This window comes from Siniperca chuatsi, linkage group LG10 (genome assembly GCF_020085105.1).
Source record: "Siniperca chuatsi isolate FFG_IHB_CAS linkage group LG10, ASM2008510v1, whole genome shotgun sequence".
Classification (NCBI taxonomy): domain Eukaryota; kingdom Metazoa; phylum Chordata; class Actinopteri; order Centrarchiformes; family Sinipercidae; genus Siniperca; species Siniperca chuatsi.
This window is the reverse complement of record NC_058051.1, coordinates 26,746,158-26,763,355: the sequence shown is the minus strand read 5'-3', so window position 1 is coordinate 26,763,355 and position 17,198 is coordinate 26,746,158. Positions and strand designations below refer to the sequence as shown.

Genomic DNA, 17,198 nt, shown 5'->3' with positions numbered 1-17,198 from the left:
CTCTGGGCCCATTTCAGTCACTATATGCCACAACATGAACCCGATGACTGTCTGCCCTATTTCCATGCTCCATGTTTGGCAGCCAAATGGATCAGGATTCTGCAGGCCTCAATCAGCCTCTCACCATCTCTCATCGGTAACAAAACAACCACTTCCTGTAGCTACAGGAAGTGCTGAAGTGGCACAGAGTGTTCCCGAGTGAACTCATCATCTTATGGGATTCAAGGGATCAGTCGGCAGCACCAAGCAGGCTGGCATGCAAATGCATGAGTGTGCACACAGAAAAACACACACACACACACACACACACACAACTGGCACTAGACCGAAGCGGAAATCCAAAAATATATTCCCAGGGTTCTGCTGAGCAGATAAAGGTAATGCAATATGATGAGGTCATGGTGGGATTACGATGAGATACTACATTGGCCCAAGGCATTATGGAACTGAAGGAAGAGGAGATGAAGTTATGGAAAATAGTAAAGGGTGTGGCAAAGCAGTAAGAGTCACTGGGTGTGTCTGTGTTTGTGTGCGGTTTAAAGGGGTGGTGTATTTTGATTTGATGAGCCTGAGAGACAGTTGCGTATGTTATGAGCGTCACATAAAAAATAACCAGTGTCGAATGATACTACTATTCTGTACGGCCAGATCCAACTCACCAACAGATCTATGCTTTCTCGACGTCCCAGAGATCCATGCTCCACCCTCTCGCTGCCTGGGGTGAGGATGTAGGGGCTCTGACCTGCAGAGGGCTTCATGTTGGGCAGACTGAGCGACCGCAAGTCCTTCACACCCTGCTCCACCTTCAGCTCATCACCTAGCCGTGCTAAATGAAAAAAAAAAAAAAGAGTTTGGGCAGTCTGGGAAAGGGAATCTTGGAAAACTTGCACAGTCCTCAGATCATTATTTATTTATTTATTTTCTAGGAAGCCACTATGGTCAATGCTAAAGTGCTTTCTTTTTAGGTTCACTTTTCTTTTTTTTCCAGTTTTGAGTCATTTTGAACTGAGCACCACACCCAAAGTATTGGGCTCACTGTTTTTTCTTGAAGTTAAATCCTTTAACAGGCTCTTGTAAACATCGTAGAAAGGATAATACCAACCAAAACAGGACAAACTTGGACTTAAATTAAACTAATAATTGGCCAATTGGGGGGAAGCACAAACAAGTTGTAGACTTAACATGACATAATATTAACTTTTAAGTTGATATTGTGAACTTGTTATCAAACAGTTGTCTATTTACACATCCAGCAGAGGAGCAACATTAGCATTCATGTCGTGTTTTTGGCCACCTGGGGAATTTAAGTCCAATATTCACTCTCTTTTAGCTCTGTTTTTGGTCTCCATTAACTCCCGAGGAAAATGTCTGAGTCTTTAGCTGCTAAATGCTCCACAGCGTTCATCAGCTGGTCGCTAACTTCATCTGTCTGTCGTTTGCTGTTGACCAAGTAGCATACAGTCATTCTTTAAGCCTTTTAGCTGAAAACAGCTCCCTGCTGTGGACAAAAACAACCTTATGAGAGCGGTGAGAGTGAACCAAAACATTAAAGATGCAGGCTGAAAAACCAGAATAATGAGATCAAACACACAAACACTCCACGTAGCTAAAGGAAACTGCAAAGTGGGGTGATAATTCTCTGTGGCTTCATCACTACAAGCAACACCTTTAACGTACATGTAGTTATGTCCATTGTTAATATAAAAATACTGATTATAGCCGCTTATATATTTGTTAAAGTTGAGGAAAAAAAATAGAGATAAGATTGAAAGTGTTAACAACACAGAGAACGATATAGATTCTCTGTCGTTGTCTTCATGAAAACTTCTCAACCCTCCAACCACGTGACTTAACAGCTGTGGACTGTTTGCCCTCGACCTCTGCGTTTCAGACTGTATGTAACTCCAGACTATGGTCAAGAGGTGTGAGTCGGGAGGGTGACAATTTCAAAAGAATAGCAATTAGTCATGGCATAGGATCTCGTTTATGGAAGGCTTAAATGGGCCTTTGATCCAAAGACTGCAGCAAGTGTAACTGCAGTGATCTCAGAGAAGAGGCACCATTCCCAGTTTCCACTCAGGCATCAAGGGAAAGAAAGCTGGCAGAGCCATGCTGCTACTGTGTTATTAAAAGTCATGGGAATCTTAATAACAGTAGTTCTGATCACTTTTAAGGATACAGTCCACTCCTTTTTCCTCCTAGTCAGAAACATGGGAGTGAGAGGAAACTGGCCTACGCCATCTGTCCTGCTCAGTCATTGTTAAAGGCACACAGATAAAAATAGTGTGATGTCTACAATACACCACGACTGCAAAGTACAAGACTGAACCACTTTCTATTAACAAAGTTAAGATTTTTAACATTTAACATTTTTATTGCTGCTACGATAATTTATTTCACAAGTTTATGGTGTGATTGTTAGTGATAGTCCTTTCACAAATGTCCAACACTGAATGATAATTATGACTGAATTAGAAATAAGTAAGAAAATGTAAACATGACCCATCTGCTACCAGCAGTGTTGTAAATGAGCCCAGTCGCAGTTCATCTGATCTGCATAAAGTGCAGCTAAACAAGACCCGATGCTGAGCCGTTTGGATACATGTTGCATATGTCTTGAAAGTAATGGAGTGCAAAAGAAAGTGTTTTCTGCTGCTGCACCTGACATATTGGTTGAATAGAAGACACTTTTGGAAGTGTAAGTAAGAATATATTCTGCAAGAGGAAGGCTATATGAGGAAATACTAGTTGAACAGTCTGATGTTGTCACCACTTTTGAACTGCTTGGACTAAATTGCTGTTGTAAACAGATAAAAAGATTGTATAACAGGCCTGTTACTGACTGCTTCCAACATCTTGCACTGGAGTAAACCTGCTGTGAGCCAGTAAAAGGTCAGAAATAAATACAGATTTAAGCAGGAGCCCACTGAAGGAAACAGAAAGGTAAAATTATGTGGGGAAAAACAGATTGTGGCTCTTCTGTCTTTGAATGAAGAGCTTCTGTAAAGTAAGTTTATAATGAATCTCCAGTTTTGCTACAATAGTCTTTGCTGCTGCCACTCAAGTGTTTTCTATTTCTTACATCTCACTGTTTCGATGTGGCTAGTCACTCTCCCTCAATGTGTGCCCAATAAAACAGTGGCACAAATTTTACACCTGCTTTTCTCACATGTTAAATTTCAGACACAATTTCGTATGTGGCAGTGGTCAGTCTGCATTGATAAATCAGGTTTGTATGAATTTCCATTCCCCCATCCTCCCATAGTTTGTGCCTCTGAATAGGAAAGCCTTAAAATACATATTGCATGAGCCCAAACATGCAATTTTCAGCAGTGCTGCTTCTCTTTCATTTTACCAGCGCAAAACCTCAGTGCAGTCCTTTAGCAAATAAGGACTAATGCAAATTTACTGTTCAACAGGCCACAAATCCTTAGTACATGTCCCTCAATGACTCAGAAAGAGGATAGGGCATTATTGCAAGGTGGGGTTGATTCTGTACTGAAATTCGTGTATGGGTCATGTGGTGGTTTTACCTTTGACTTTGAGGTAGTGTCCTCCAAAACGGTAAGCCTCGAAGTTGAGGGACAGCGGCGTATTGGACTGATCCAGGAACAAGTCGACCCGGGACAGCTCAATGCCGTTCCTCTCAAACACTGGACCGAGAACCTCTCTGGTGACATACAGATAAAAAAGATGCTGTTAATTATGATTCATATCAAATTCTTGCAATACATTTTATGTTGCCGCTCCTCCTCCCCTCTTACCTCAGGGTTTTCTTTTTCATTGCAGGTACAATCTCTGTGTTTATGTCCACGTTGAGATCAAACTTAAGGCTGAAGCACTCCTTACTGGGGTCCTGCAGGGGGGAACAGACACACTGTTAGTTTACACAGGTGGGGCTGCAGCTCTGCTGGTCCGCCCCGGGCTTGTGCTGTATGTGTGCTCTCAGCAGATCCACAGGGGGGCTCTTTCTCACTACACTGCCTGACGGAGACAAAGAGCAGCCTGGGAGATACCATTATGTTATACCATCGTTGCAGAGAATAATGGTGGCTGCTTTCGTATTGCACAACTCTCTATCATACGCATTTGTGAAAAACCATGCTTCTACAAATAACTCTGCGTCACAAAACAAGTGACTGTTTGAATCCCCCACATATATTGTAAAGTCTTTCAGGCGAAGAAGCTGTAGACTTCTTCCAGGTTTCATGGGGGGACTTTTTATGTTGTACACTGCAGCCCATGTGTCTGTATGGTTACTTACATCAGTGTGTCGTCTCCGTGGCTTCTTTTTCACCAACTTCATCCCCCCTGTTTTATGCTCCCTGCAAAACAGCATTATCATACCTTTTATATACCAGTTCTTCAAAAGAACCCAACATATGAGAAACAGCCTGCTTGATGTGACCAACGAGACTTGGAAAGAAGTGATCAAAATCTCTGTCAGGAGACGCATATTTCATGGCTGGAATTTATCCTCCAGCGTGAAAAGACAATAGCTCTACTGACATGCAGGAATACATGAACACTAGCATGATATAACGGAGGGTTACTGACCCACGGTCATTGCTCCCCTCATCCTCTTCCTCCAGGTCGGAGGGGGGGCTGGTGCGTGGGGGACAGGAGCGCGTAGACACGTTCCGAGCCAGGATGGAGGCTAAAGGTTAAGAAAACACAGCAGTCATTTCTTCTGTTGGATCACAACTAAGGTGACCTTTAATATTAAGCTTTAAAGGGTCAGTTCACCCAAATTAAAAAGAAACAGATTTGCTCTCCTGCCTCTTGCGGTATCTAGCCATGCAAACAGTTTTGCTTTAATTTGTACCGGTTTTGATATATTTCTGCCTCCACCCCAATAAACTGGGATTTTCTTTGTGGTGTTCACATTACATTTCATAAATAAACAGTATCATCTCTTTCCACAATCAGTGTCCTTGTTACTCTGGATCAGAGGTTTATCATGATCATTATTTCTGATATCCATCATGAATAAACATCCAGAAATCCGTTTAAAAATCATGGAAGAAATATGCTCCTTATAATTTCAGAACTTGCCTGAGAATCCTCATGTTTTCAAGTTTTCTTCAGTATAAAAGTAATCCTGTGACAGTTGTCTGTACATACATAGGTACACTGCAAACAGGACCTGCTAATAGCTAATTCGGCATACTTTAATGGTGCCAAATGTAGATAAAAATATAGACTAAAAGACAGGACTCAAGTTGAGGGCATTTACTGCCAGTTGGATCAGAGCTTTGTATGCAGGATTAAGAATGATGGTGTCGTCTTCCTGCATTGCTTGCTTCCTATCTAGATACATCCGTGAAAAATAGCGATGGAAAAATAACCACAAGCGTGGATGAGATCGACACAGCTCACAGAAGTAAAACTCCTAAACTGTAAAATGTATTTGATTGTCCTTAATTGCTCCTAGCAACCACTACTTCAGCCTCAGTGTCAACTGAAAATGACGTCAACGGGATGGATATGTCACCTGCTACAGATACAAGAAATTAGCCGACATGAACACAATGTTAGGTTGAATGAATGAAGTGAAATGTAATGGGAACTCAGTCAGGCTAAGTTAGGACTAAAGGTAAGTGAGAAAATTATAAATTATTTTAATAACAGTCACAATGAGAGTTTAACTATTCTTATAGATTTTTCAGACATACATTGAATAATTACATAAATAAAAGTTAAAGAAGTATAAGGAAAACGTTGATTTACATTTTTTGCCATATTTAGACAATAATAAAAACTCAGTGTCCTTGATATTTACACAGTGAAATCCTGTAACGAGGCAATGGGTATGACATCACTGTAAGAGGGGGAATACCAAATAAAGAAATAATGCAAGTCTACCTTGAGGTTGTAAGTCAAATCGGGGGTGCCGGTCAAAGTGCATGTTGTCTGTGTTCTCTGAATGGCAGCGTGAGTCACATGACTCACACAGGTGAAGGGGACTTTTGCTATTCAGGTCTTGGCAGTCTGGGTGGTGGCAAACCTAAAAGCAGAAACAGAGAGATACAGATACAGAGGGGAAAAGAGGACAAGAGAAAGTCAGATCACATAACTGCCAAGTACACAAGGTCCCTGCATTAAAATACAAAAACATTTTTAAAAGCTTGGGCCAAAGTGAAAAGGTCATACACATTTAAAATAAACAGCTCCCTGCCTGACTATTGTTTCTGCCACAATTAAAAGACCACAGAGGCTGCCACGGGCATTCCTGAGGTTTGATGACTCCCACCTTCCCACCATCTGTCCCCCTCTGTGGGATGACAACTAATTGACTTAAAGTTAGTTTTTCACCTTGTGTGCTGATCTGGGACCAGTTTACCCCTTAAGTAATCCAAAATGGTATCCCGAGAAGTCAAACAACGTAACCGACCACAGGTCAGCAACTGGGAGACTTCCAGGCCGCAGAGCTCCACAAGCTCTGCAGCCGAGGCGACAGGCGGCAGAAGGCTGCAGGATTAAGGATCTCTATCTCGGCCCAGACGGACCCCCTCCCCCCCTCACCTCAGCAGTGGGCCGGGTGGCACCAGAGGGCTCTACATCTCCTCACTCCAACCTGCGTTCCCCTTCACCATCGCCCACACCCAACTAAGGAAGCGAGGATCTATGGGGAGATACAATGGAGGTCCCGCTAATGTACTTCCTGTCATTGTTTCCATGTACTCAGGAGGAGCAGTGTGTCTGTGCATGTGTGTGTAAATACGTGTGTATGTGCACATGGGGGGTTTGAGCACAAGCTAGGGATGTGTTTCATGTAAACACAACAACTATAGATATGCAAGAGGTAGATGCCATCCCCTGACAAAACACTGTTATATAGGCCTGCCACATGCTCTAGCTATACATAACAGAGTGCAAAACAAGTAATTCAGATTTCAATACAAATGACTCTCTCTCTGTCCCCACTCCTGGTACTCTACCGTTATATTCTGCAGACTGGAGCAGGAGTCTCCTCCACTCCTGCAATTTGGCTCCATATCCAACATCCAACTCTCTACTTCGTTGGCCTGCTAATTCACTCTGCAACGTTCCCCTGTCAAGCCACTCTGACGAGCTGCCTTATTAATCCACTCCTCTCAATGTCTAGCCGGGTATAATCGCAGATTTTAAGGAGCAGGTTGCAGGGCTGGAAGAGGACAGAAGGAGGGAGGGATAAGGTTATGGTTGAGTGAGGAGTCCTAGTAAAGATATAAACCCAAGGCAGGAAGGAAGAAAAAAGGTCCATCCAGAAGCTTTTCAGAAGTACAAAGCCCCCCTAATCTTGCAGCCTAATTGGTGCCTGTGCTCTGTCAAAGCCATCTGACGGTCCTGCAGAGATTAAACAGCCCTGTTCGGAGTTCCACGAGCCAGGGTCTTCTCTTCTTTTTCCTCTCTCTCCCTTTCTTCTCTGTCCTCTGCCACCAACAGCACCGACTCCTCCCTTCCTCTCATACACCCAGGGTCACTATGCCCAGGCAGATCCCCCAACAAGAGAGAGAGGTTTTAAATAGAAAGAGACACAGACAGACACAAGAGTCAGAACGGCCTTGTTTACTGTGGTGAACATGACATGCTCTCCTTCTGTAAGCACAACTGCATTAAAGGATAATTCCAGTTTATTACAACTTGGGACTCTTTTTCATACTTTTGGCTTTTTTCTATCAGTTATGATAACACTGTACTTACTAAAGTAATTGCTGAGCTCTGGGAACACAATGGCCAAATCTAGGAAAATAAGATCCAAGTTATAATAAACCAGTATTACCCTTTAAAGCGGCTATAACTAATGTTTTTATATGAACAATGGATCACATGACTACTTGTATATGAAAGAGGTCACTCCTAGTCCTGAAGCCACAGAGAATTATCATCCGACTCTGCAGTTCCCCTCAGCTCTACGGAGCATTTTAGCATCTTTCAGCTCACTGTTTTGGTTCCGTCTCACCGCTCTCATAGCGTGGTTTTTGGCTACAGCAGGCAGGTGTTTTCAGTGTAAACGTTCTAAAAACGACACTACCTGGAGAGCAGCGAATGGCAGATAAACAAAGTTATCGACTAGCTGGTAAACACACTGGACTTAAATTCATCAGGTGACACAAACATGACTTCAAATGAATGCTAATGTTGCTCAGTGTCTACTGGATGTGTAAATAGGCAACTGTTTGCTAACAAGCCATATCAACTTAAAAAGTTATAATATGTTCGAAGTACAGTCTATCTACAGTCTACAGCCATACTAGCGACTCTGACTGTAGACTATAGACAGGCTGTACTTAGGTGCAGCGGTGCTCTGTGCTAAATGCTAATGTCACAAGCTAACATGCTCACAATGACAATGCTAACATGCTGATGTTTATCAGGTATAATGTTTCACCATCTTAGATTAGCATGTTAGCATGCTAATATTTACTAATTAGCACAAACCACAGCAGATGTTGATTGGAAAAACATTGGTATTTGCAGGTATTTGGTGGAAAAATATTGGACAAATTTAGATTTTGATTTCTGATCATGGCGCTAGAGGAAAAGTCAGGGGATCACCAAACTCCTGGGGGCCATGAATGTCTTTTAAAAAATTCATAGCAATCCATCCAATAGTTGTTGAGATATTTTAGTCTGGAACAAGTGGTGAGTTCTATTTTTTTTAAACAAACTGAGATCCTGTTCAGTCCTGTACTCACTGTGTGGTGACTGTTCAAGACATTTCTCAATTGTTGAAGATGATGACGTTCGACAAGTTGCAGGTACAGAGGAGTGAAGTGTCTCATCTCTGACTGAGTCACTGACCTCAACTTACCGCTTGATGACTACGCTGCCACTGAGAAATCTTCATGGCAGAAGCAAACAAGTCACAGAAATCTGTTACAACATCACCTACTTATGCTTCTCTGAAGTCAACGTCAACACATGCGCACACATTTTCGTGTAGCAGAGTGAAATGTGCCATCACACAGAGGTGGTATGTTCTCCATGAGGTGTGGAGACAGACGGCCGGGCCTGAGAAACACGAGCAAATCAGATGCCATATTTAGACAATAGCCCAGATAGGTAGGCCTTCCTCGCTATCAAGTTGGGGCGTTCGGATTCCTGCTGCAACTAAAGCAGCTGGAAATATCTGAACTTTAGCCAAGACAAACGAGTGCATCATAGGATGAAGAAAATGCTCTACAAATGGACCAAAAAGCACCAAACGGACAAAACTCAAACAAACTTAGAAAAGCTTGTAATCTTACATTCATGATAGATACCTGAAGACATACACCTAAAATTAACTGTGTTTCAGATCCAGAATTGTGCAACAGGGACTTTTGCAATATTCAACATTCTTATCAATGAAAGGTATGATTGATACTTGGGTAAGAGGACGACCTGACTTTCATTATCCGGCCGTTTCTGGATCTGGATCAGCTTTCTCAACACAAGGAGGGGGAGTGTAAGTGAAGCTGACTGTAAGAGAATGTGACCGTGCCGGACAGCTGACAGGAGGCCATGCGTGCCTCATACCGCAGGAATATGAATGTGTGCGAGACAACATGTGTCGTGTGAGCGTGTGTCGCATGTGTCCCCCGCATGCCTGCTCTCAAATCTGGTCGGATTAGTGCGGAGGTTCAGGGGAGCATGAGTGACCGTAGATGAAACGCTGCATGCACACACACACAAACACTTCATCCCCCTTCCCAACAGCTGAAAAAAAACAACAACAAAAAAAACACACACATCGGCCCCACAGCGGACCTCGTCTTGGCTTAGCACATCCAATGCCACGTGGCACGTGCTTATGCACCCTTGTTTCCACACATCCTGCAAACATGCCCACACTCCCACACATACATATCCATACGCAGACTTACAAACACAGGCATGCCCGTTCCATGGCTGTGTCATCGATGAACAGTGCACCAGTCTGTAATAAAGCCATTCTTATTTGGAAGGAGATGACTGGGGTCTTTGGAGGAATAAGTGTTAAGGTAGTCATCCTGATTTACCTCAAAACACTGGCACGCGACATATGAAGGCCAATTCAACCCACTTTACATACTGTAGCCACTGACATATGTTAAGAGTTTGATCTTATTTTGGTACAAACAAGTATTTAGCATTATAGAGCACAACAGTACTACATACAGATGATGCTAAAGACATTAAACTGGGAACGGTTATATTAACTTTAAATTCAAATGTCTTAAACATGATTTATAAGTAAGGATGGAACTTGTGGGTTTAGAGAAACAGCCTGGCAGTTCAATTTGGCTGCAACATCCTCACCACCATCACAATTTTGGCTCCCGAGGACAAAAGTTTGGACGGCTTGCCACATCCTTGCAAGCTGAAAAATCTGTGGTTAATCAGTCTTTGTGTATGGAATTATATGACGCATTGAGGGAAAGGCTGCCGATAAATTCAAACCCAGATTATAGATCTGACTCAATGTGATACAAGGCCCATCCATCACAGGGCTGCTTTGAAGAGCAGAGAGAGAATCTGCTCAGTTATGATCTCTCCACATCCTTGTCCAGCAGGAATACACTGATAACATTCATGGTTTTGTAATGCACAAACTACAGTGGATCGGACATCCTGTCTGTTTGCAACCTGACTGCATTTCCCCTCAGCCCTCCTCCGGAACAGCTTGTCCTGCCAGAGCACACCTAGCACTTATGTAATAGCATGCATCACCGTATATGTGTGTGTGTTTGAGGAGTAAAAAAGGGTATGTGAGCCATAGTCTATAGTTTTTCTCGTCAGAGAGATAATAGGCTTTCCTTGTAAAGCTCGATAGAGTGATAGCATTTTATCAAATCTGAATAGGTTTAGTTTTCAACATCTGTAAGTTACTAAAGATATAAATAACTAAACCTCGAAGATTCAGTTTAGATCTGTATCCACTTTTGTTGGCTGAGAAGCCATAAACACTACAGGTTTTAGAGATTTTAGCTACAAATTTACAAACTATGATGAGCAGCACAAAACATGAAATACTGATTAAATGTACTGGAGCACATTGAAATAACAGTTGTATCCTTCTGACTTTTACACCTTATTTTTCACGAGTTACTTGCTCTAAATACTGTTGATAAGCCAAAGTAAGTTGAGTTGATAAGCTTAAAATATTGATGTGATATGATTCTCCTGACATTGACATGACGCAGTCAGCTAGATAATTTCTGTAGAGAAGAGGCACCACTTTGTTTGTTTTATTGAACTCCAAAAACACACAGTTCACTCACAGCCAGTGGTATTACAGAGTACTGTTTGTTTTCACTCACCAACTTTGGTCCCGGATGGTTCCCATAGAAAAGCTCACAAAAGGTGAGATTTATGCTTTATTGGAAGTGTTTTTAAACAATGTTTTTACGTTTACAAGAGAAATGACTTTAAAGATGAGGAGTAAGTGGTTGGTTTGGCAAATGTCTGTTTTTATCAGTGAAAGCAACAGTCAGCACATGCTAAAAATGAGAAGCTATGTTTTCTACATTGCGCTTGTCTAATAAAAAAAGAGGGAGGAGAGGTAAAAGGTTAGCAGATTAGTTAGCATTGGAGCTTAGCAAATCTGGGTATTTTACCGACCAAGGACTGGTTCCAAAATGGAGCCAGCTATTGGAAACCAACCCTAAAGGTGGATAAATTAATGTCAACACAAGACAATGACTAGCCAACCAGATGTATAATAATATTTTAGGTGAGAGTTAACAGGTGGAGCTGGCCAAGAGAGGACATATGCTCCAGCTCGAGCTTCTAATAAAGATTTTATTGTGTATATTTACTGTTGTGTGTGTGTGTGTGTGTGTCAGACTGTAAATAGGAGTGTGTGAAAGTGTGGGGCTGGCTTCGGGAGGTAGGGGTTAATGTAGGCTACAACACGCAAATTTACTGCATCTAAAAGAAAAACATACTGCACGAGAATAAAAAAAAAATCTTATCATTTATTAACATATTGTGAAAACAGGAGTTTCCACACATGCATTGCTCTATAAACACACACACACACACACACACACACACAGCTGTTTATCATAGGGGTGCCCACACCCATAGAGCAAACTCAATTCCCTGTCATTGTTCCAAGCAGCCATCATCAACCTCCACTCATACTATAGAAAACATGAAATCAAAGCCAACCTGAATCAACACAACAGCTTGATTAATGCTTCATATTGGGGACAATGGAGAATACTGTTTGGTTAAGTTAAGCACAAACCATATTGCTTGGGCCAACCTTCTGTACGACACTGAAAGGTCTCATTGCACTTCAGTCTTTGTTGAGACTGCGGGTGACATCCAGGTACGCTGTGTTTAATTACACGGGCCAACTTTAATGCTTACCATCCCTCCACTCCCACAAAAAGGCTGCTTTAAGGTCCTGTCCTAACATGAAAGTCATCACTGATTTGGCAACTGTTCGAGATTCTCCTCAGCGGTAAGTTATGTTAGCATTAACGCCGCTCCTCATCAGTCACGAGGGGCTTTAGGAGTCGGCTCACGGTAGCTTCAAGTCAACACTCTTACCCTCTTTTTTTCTGTCAAAAACCCACCCTGGCCTTTTCATTTCTCTCCTTCTTACACACGAAAAAGAGAAACGCTCAAGTGCATCCCGATAAACACACCTTCGCATGCAAATGACTGGTTAGCACTAGATGAGGCAGAGTCATGCACCGTCTTGTTCAAATAGTATGACTGCTGTGAAGTCAGTCAAAACATCCAGACAGACTTTGGTCAGACCGACTCACGCAGTCTACAACATCAAACTAATCAAAGATAACCCAAAAATCAGACGCAAGTACACATCATCAGTGGTTCATAGTCTACGACTCAAAGACAACAACTGTCTCGTTTTCACAGTTATACACTGATGTACTGACCTTTGACCTGTGCATACATCAATACAGTACAGAGTGCAGAGACTACACAAACACAGGTGTAGCATACCATGACTCATGCAAATAAAACTAAATATTTCTCTCTCAGTTGCAAGCTCATTTTGCTATAATCCCAAACACCTTTACATGTCATTTTCCTTTGTAACAATAGATATACAATAGAAACTGATCTTTGTGCGCTACAAAAACAGAAATCCTATTGGGTCATTTTAATTTGTTTTGGATGACTGAATACCAAACCATTTTATTTAATTAAAATCGACATTAGGGCTGAGCAATACTGACTAAATCAAATGTCACAACATTTTTAACTGAATACCTCAATATCCATAATATATATAAAACTGCTGTTTCCAGAAGATATTCACATACAAGAAATGTTTTCATTATAGGGGTGTAACTAACGATCACTTTCATTATTGGTTAATCTACGAGTTTTTAACTTAGTCAATCAATAATTCATCTATAAATGTCAGAAAATAAGGAGAAATTCCCATCACAAGTTCCCAGACCCCAAGGTGTTATCTTCAAACTTATTATAATTCGTTATAATTTTATTTGATTTTTGAACAACAGTTAAAAAACGCAAAGGGATTTATTTTACAAGGATATGAGACAAAGAAAAGTTACAAATCCTAACATTGGAGAAGCTGTAAATGTTAAGTGTGTTTCTATTAATATTATAATTGTTATCTAAGCTGTTGCAGAGTAATATTCTGTCAACTAATTGATTGGTCCACTAATTATTTAGAACTACATCATCATTAATATGGATATGTTAAGAGGTTACAAGAGGAAGCTGTTATTTAACTTTAATAATATTTAATGATATCACTTAACTGTTTAGTAGCCTTTAAGATAAGGAAAAGACAACAGCTGTCCCTGATGATAGCAGTATTATATTGAAATATTCCAGCTACACACTTTCCTCATCTTCATCAGACGGTGGCAGTAACTTGTATCTCCAGCCACTCACCTTCCTGCATACAACTGTGCCGACGACACATTGATTAGTTCTTAACTGCATCTTACCATACAATATCTGCTACTGCATTAAGCATGATTGATTGTCAAAAAAAAAGTTTAAAGCGCTAAATGCCTGCAGAGCGAGCAGGCTTTTCATCAAGCTGAGATGACCGAGACCGAGGCAGGTCAAACTCTGCTCCATATAACTTTTTCTAAAGAGCCAATTTTCATCGTCCTCTTGGGAGCAGAGCACACGACCCCATACATAGGCCATCCTATGTACGCTGCAGAGGGCCTGCTTTCCTAAACATTACACAGAGTTGGCATTAGTCTTTGCCCAGTAGGTGGGATTGAAAACTGTGCCCAGTAAAGCTGCAGGAGATCAAAGGGGGAGCCTGAGCAGGCCTGGCCCAAGTCTGATTTATTTTTCAATAAATAAACGATGCATCTGTTGAGGAGTGGCATGGGAGAGAGCCGCTGCCGCTCGCTCACTTTCTTCTGCCGCCATCTGTCCACTGGCCGGGCGAGGAGGCGGAGGAGGGGAGCCAGGGCCTGCTTTTTTTTTTACTGCAGCCATTATGCAACAAGACTGCCTGTCTGTCTGTTCCCTATTAACCGACTCTCCCTCATTCTGGTACCATACAGTCCTGACGCCCCACACACATATGGATTTACTCAAACAGAGGCACTTGTTGCGTTTCATCCTCCCAGGATTGTGTGTGTGTGTGTGTGTGTGTGTTACTCAAACACATGTTATGTATGTTCATCAAAGGACCCGCAGTGGTAAATTCTGGTGAGTATTCATTCACTAACAGACATCAAATGTAGGATGCGGAGGGCTGTTTAACGGGGGATGATGTCATTCAAAGCCAATAACTGCAAGTGAAAATAAAACAGTGAAAGCAGGTGTCTGTAATGATCCTCACAGGGCATACTGTACATCTAACCACATGTAACTGATACTTTAAAGGAGCATTTCTGTATATTATAACTTACTTTACAACTCTAATTGCTTAGACCTGGGATACTGCGACACGAGCGGTCAGACAATCAGACAGTTGAGCACTATCGTCCTTAGTTACTGTTGCTATGATTCAAGCTTTCATTCTAGCACATATGCAGTTTACAATGATAAATTAGGTATAAATAACAGTGACGGGTTTGCCACTCAAAATAAGGAGTCATTTTTTTAAACAATGGGACTTCACACAAAAGCAAACAAAAGCAGGCTTCTAATTTCTAGCTGGTAACTGTCAATTTAAAATAAAAAATAAAATAAATATAAAACGAGAACCTTGCAAACGTGTCTGCATATACACTTATAGCATGTATGTAGCCTTTAATGCCAAAAGGCTGAGGCTAAAGCTACATCCTCACCAGCTGATGATCCATGTAGAAGCCATAATAAACATCAAGCAGCATTGTGTTTGTGTTGCACTGTAGAGCTACTTAGTCCTTACAGTACAGTATTACAAATAAAATGTAATTAATTATTCCGTTAGCCGGGCATGCTAACAGTTGCAGCTTTCATTCGAGTAGATAAACACTCGGTTTAATCCATTTCTTTACACTTTTTCTGTTGTGTTTTGGGTTGCAAAGGCGATTAAAATAAAGACATCACCCCCCAAACTCTTTACATACCAAGTATCGCTCTGACTAGACCACTTCAACACTTGGAGAAATCCAAAGCTAGATAGGTCAGCCATGCCTAGTTACAGTTGCTGAGCTATGATTGAGCAATCGCTGTTCGGGGAAGTGATTTTGCAAACGGCCAATTAGCAAAACAGTTTACAGTTTACTGTAGTCAGTTTATCTGAATCACTTTATTTGGGGAATAAAACTGAAAGTGAGTGTAACTGTAATAATAATCTGTCACAAGAAGACTGAGAATGCACACAGCTATGACAAGTACGGTGAATCATGAAGTTGGTCTGATTGGGTAATAATTTACCATTTGCTTTTGTTTTATCTTCAACCCCCCCCAAAAAAACATATGATATCCACTATATTAGGCTAATGTACGACTCAAGATCAGTTTGTGTGACTCATTTGCTTGTCACTGTACACAGCATTTCATAATGTCATCCTCCTCTGCACAGTGACACATGAGGAAAGAGGACTGGTTTTTCCCAGATTACACACTACAGACATTAAGGAGAAATTGTCTCATTTTGTGTTATTAACACACACTGACATCACTTTCATATTTATACTGCAATACAGCAAATGTAAATGACTCCCCAAAGTCTATTATGGAATAAAACAGTTTGCATTTCCCCTTCGGGTAATGAATATGTAAATTACAGGTGTGTTGAATCCAAATATTCAATCACACTATCACATACAGCAGTGTACTATGCAAATAATCTAAAAGGTGAAATCAGACCCTGGCAAAGGTCCATCTGACAGCACACAGGCACTCCAGGTTTAAGCATTTGCCACAGAAAGTAAACTCAGGAACAAACATGTTCACAGGAAATACTGTAACTCCTTTTTTGTGAACTAGACTATGCATTCCAGGGAAAGGTATGTTTCAACATGCAGCAAAGTTTGCCCAAGAAAAATATTACCTCCTCATCTTCCACAACTGATTTTCCTGTTGGACAACTGGATATTGTCCCTTTTTTCATCTGAATCCACACATACATTGAAAATGCAACAATTACTGGCAACAGGAAATTCCTTCTTAATTTCTTTATAGGGTGTATTATATTTTGAGGAATTTTAAAGCAAAACAGATTTAAATTTTCTTGAATTGTTTTTAGATCTATTTAAAGTGAAACACAACTGACCCCAACCCCGCAGCAAAGTCAGATATTTACATGACACTCAAATGACACATGCCACTGTCACAGAGTGTCGTTACCGAGAAAAACAACATGCTCAAGCTGACTCTTAAGGAGAGAAACACCACTAAATGCTCTTAGAGCTGAAGAACTAAACACAGCCAAGCTCGACACTATTCAGGTCAGGATGATCAATACGACTACATGCGAAAAGCCCCCACTCACCAGCAGCTGGTCTCTTTCTGCTCTAACAAAGTCAAGTGTACTGACTGCTGTCTCAGGCAACGTTGGCTGGACTGTGACGCAACCAGCCTTCCTATCCATAGCTTCAGGGCAGGAGAAGAAAGAAAGATAGACAGGAGGGCGGTGAAAAAGACCAAAAAAGGAGGAAGTGAGGGAGGGGGGGGGGGAGAACAGGGTATTCCAAGTTGAATTACAGCTTCAACTGACTGTGATTTGGACACAAACTGCTCCAAATATGACATGGAAATGGATTATTTGGAAAAAACTTCCAATTTGGTATAAAAGAATATGGAAAGGAGAGAGGGCTGGTGGGTGCCAGGGGGTA

General features: G+C 41.4%; 1 protein-coding gene across 5 annotated transcripts in view; it reads right to left on the bottom strand.

Moving 5' to 3' along the window:
* The window catches only part of plekhg5b (pleckstrin homology domain containing, family G (with RhoGef domain) member 5b), a 74,771-nt gene that overhangs the window by 26,466 nt on the left and 31,107 nt on the right, over nucleotides 1-17,198 (bottom strand). For 3 of the 5 annotated variants that reach the window (XM_044211710.1, XM_044211715.1, XM_044211713.1), the window contains 6 exons: nucleotides 5,866-6,007; nucleotides 4,558-4,657; nucleotides 4,265-4,325; nucleotides 3,765-3,856; nucleotides 3,534-3,670; nucleotides 660-826 (listed from right to left, as the gene is read on the bottom strand). In XM_044211710.1, coding sequence (XP_044067645.1) covers nucleotides 660-826; nucleotides 3,534-3,670; nucleotides 3,765-3,856; nucleotides 4,265-4,325; nucleotides 4,558-4,657; nucleotides 5,866-6,007 — 699 coding nt within the window. Of the gene's footprint in view, nucleotides 1-659; nucleotides 827-3,533; nucleotides 3,671-3,764; nucleotides 3,857-4,264; nucleotides 4,326-4,557; nucleotides 4,658-5,865; nucleotides 6,008-6,941; nucleotides 7,148-16,855; nucleotides 16,975-17,198 lie in introns of those variants that run through there. The other 2 variants (XM_044211712.1, XM_044211711.1) reach the window with 2 other exon arrangements.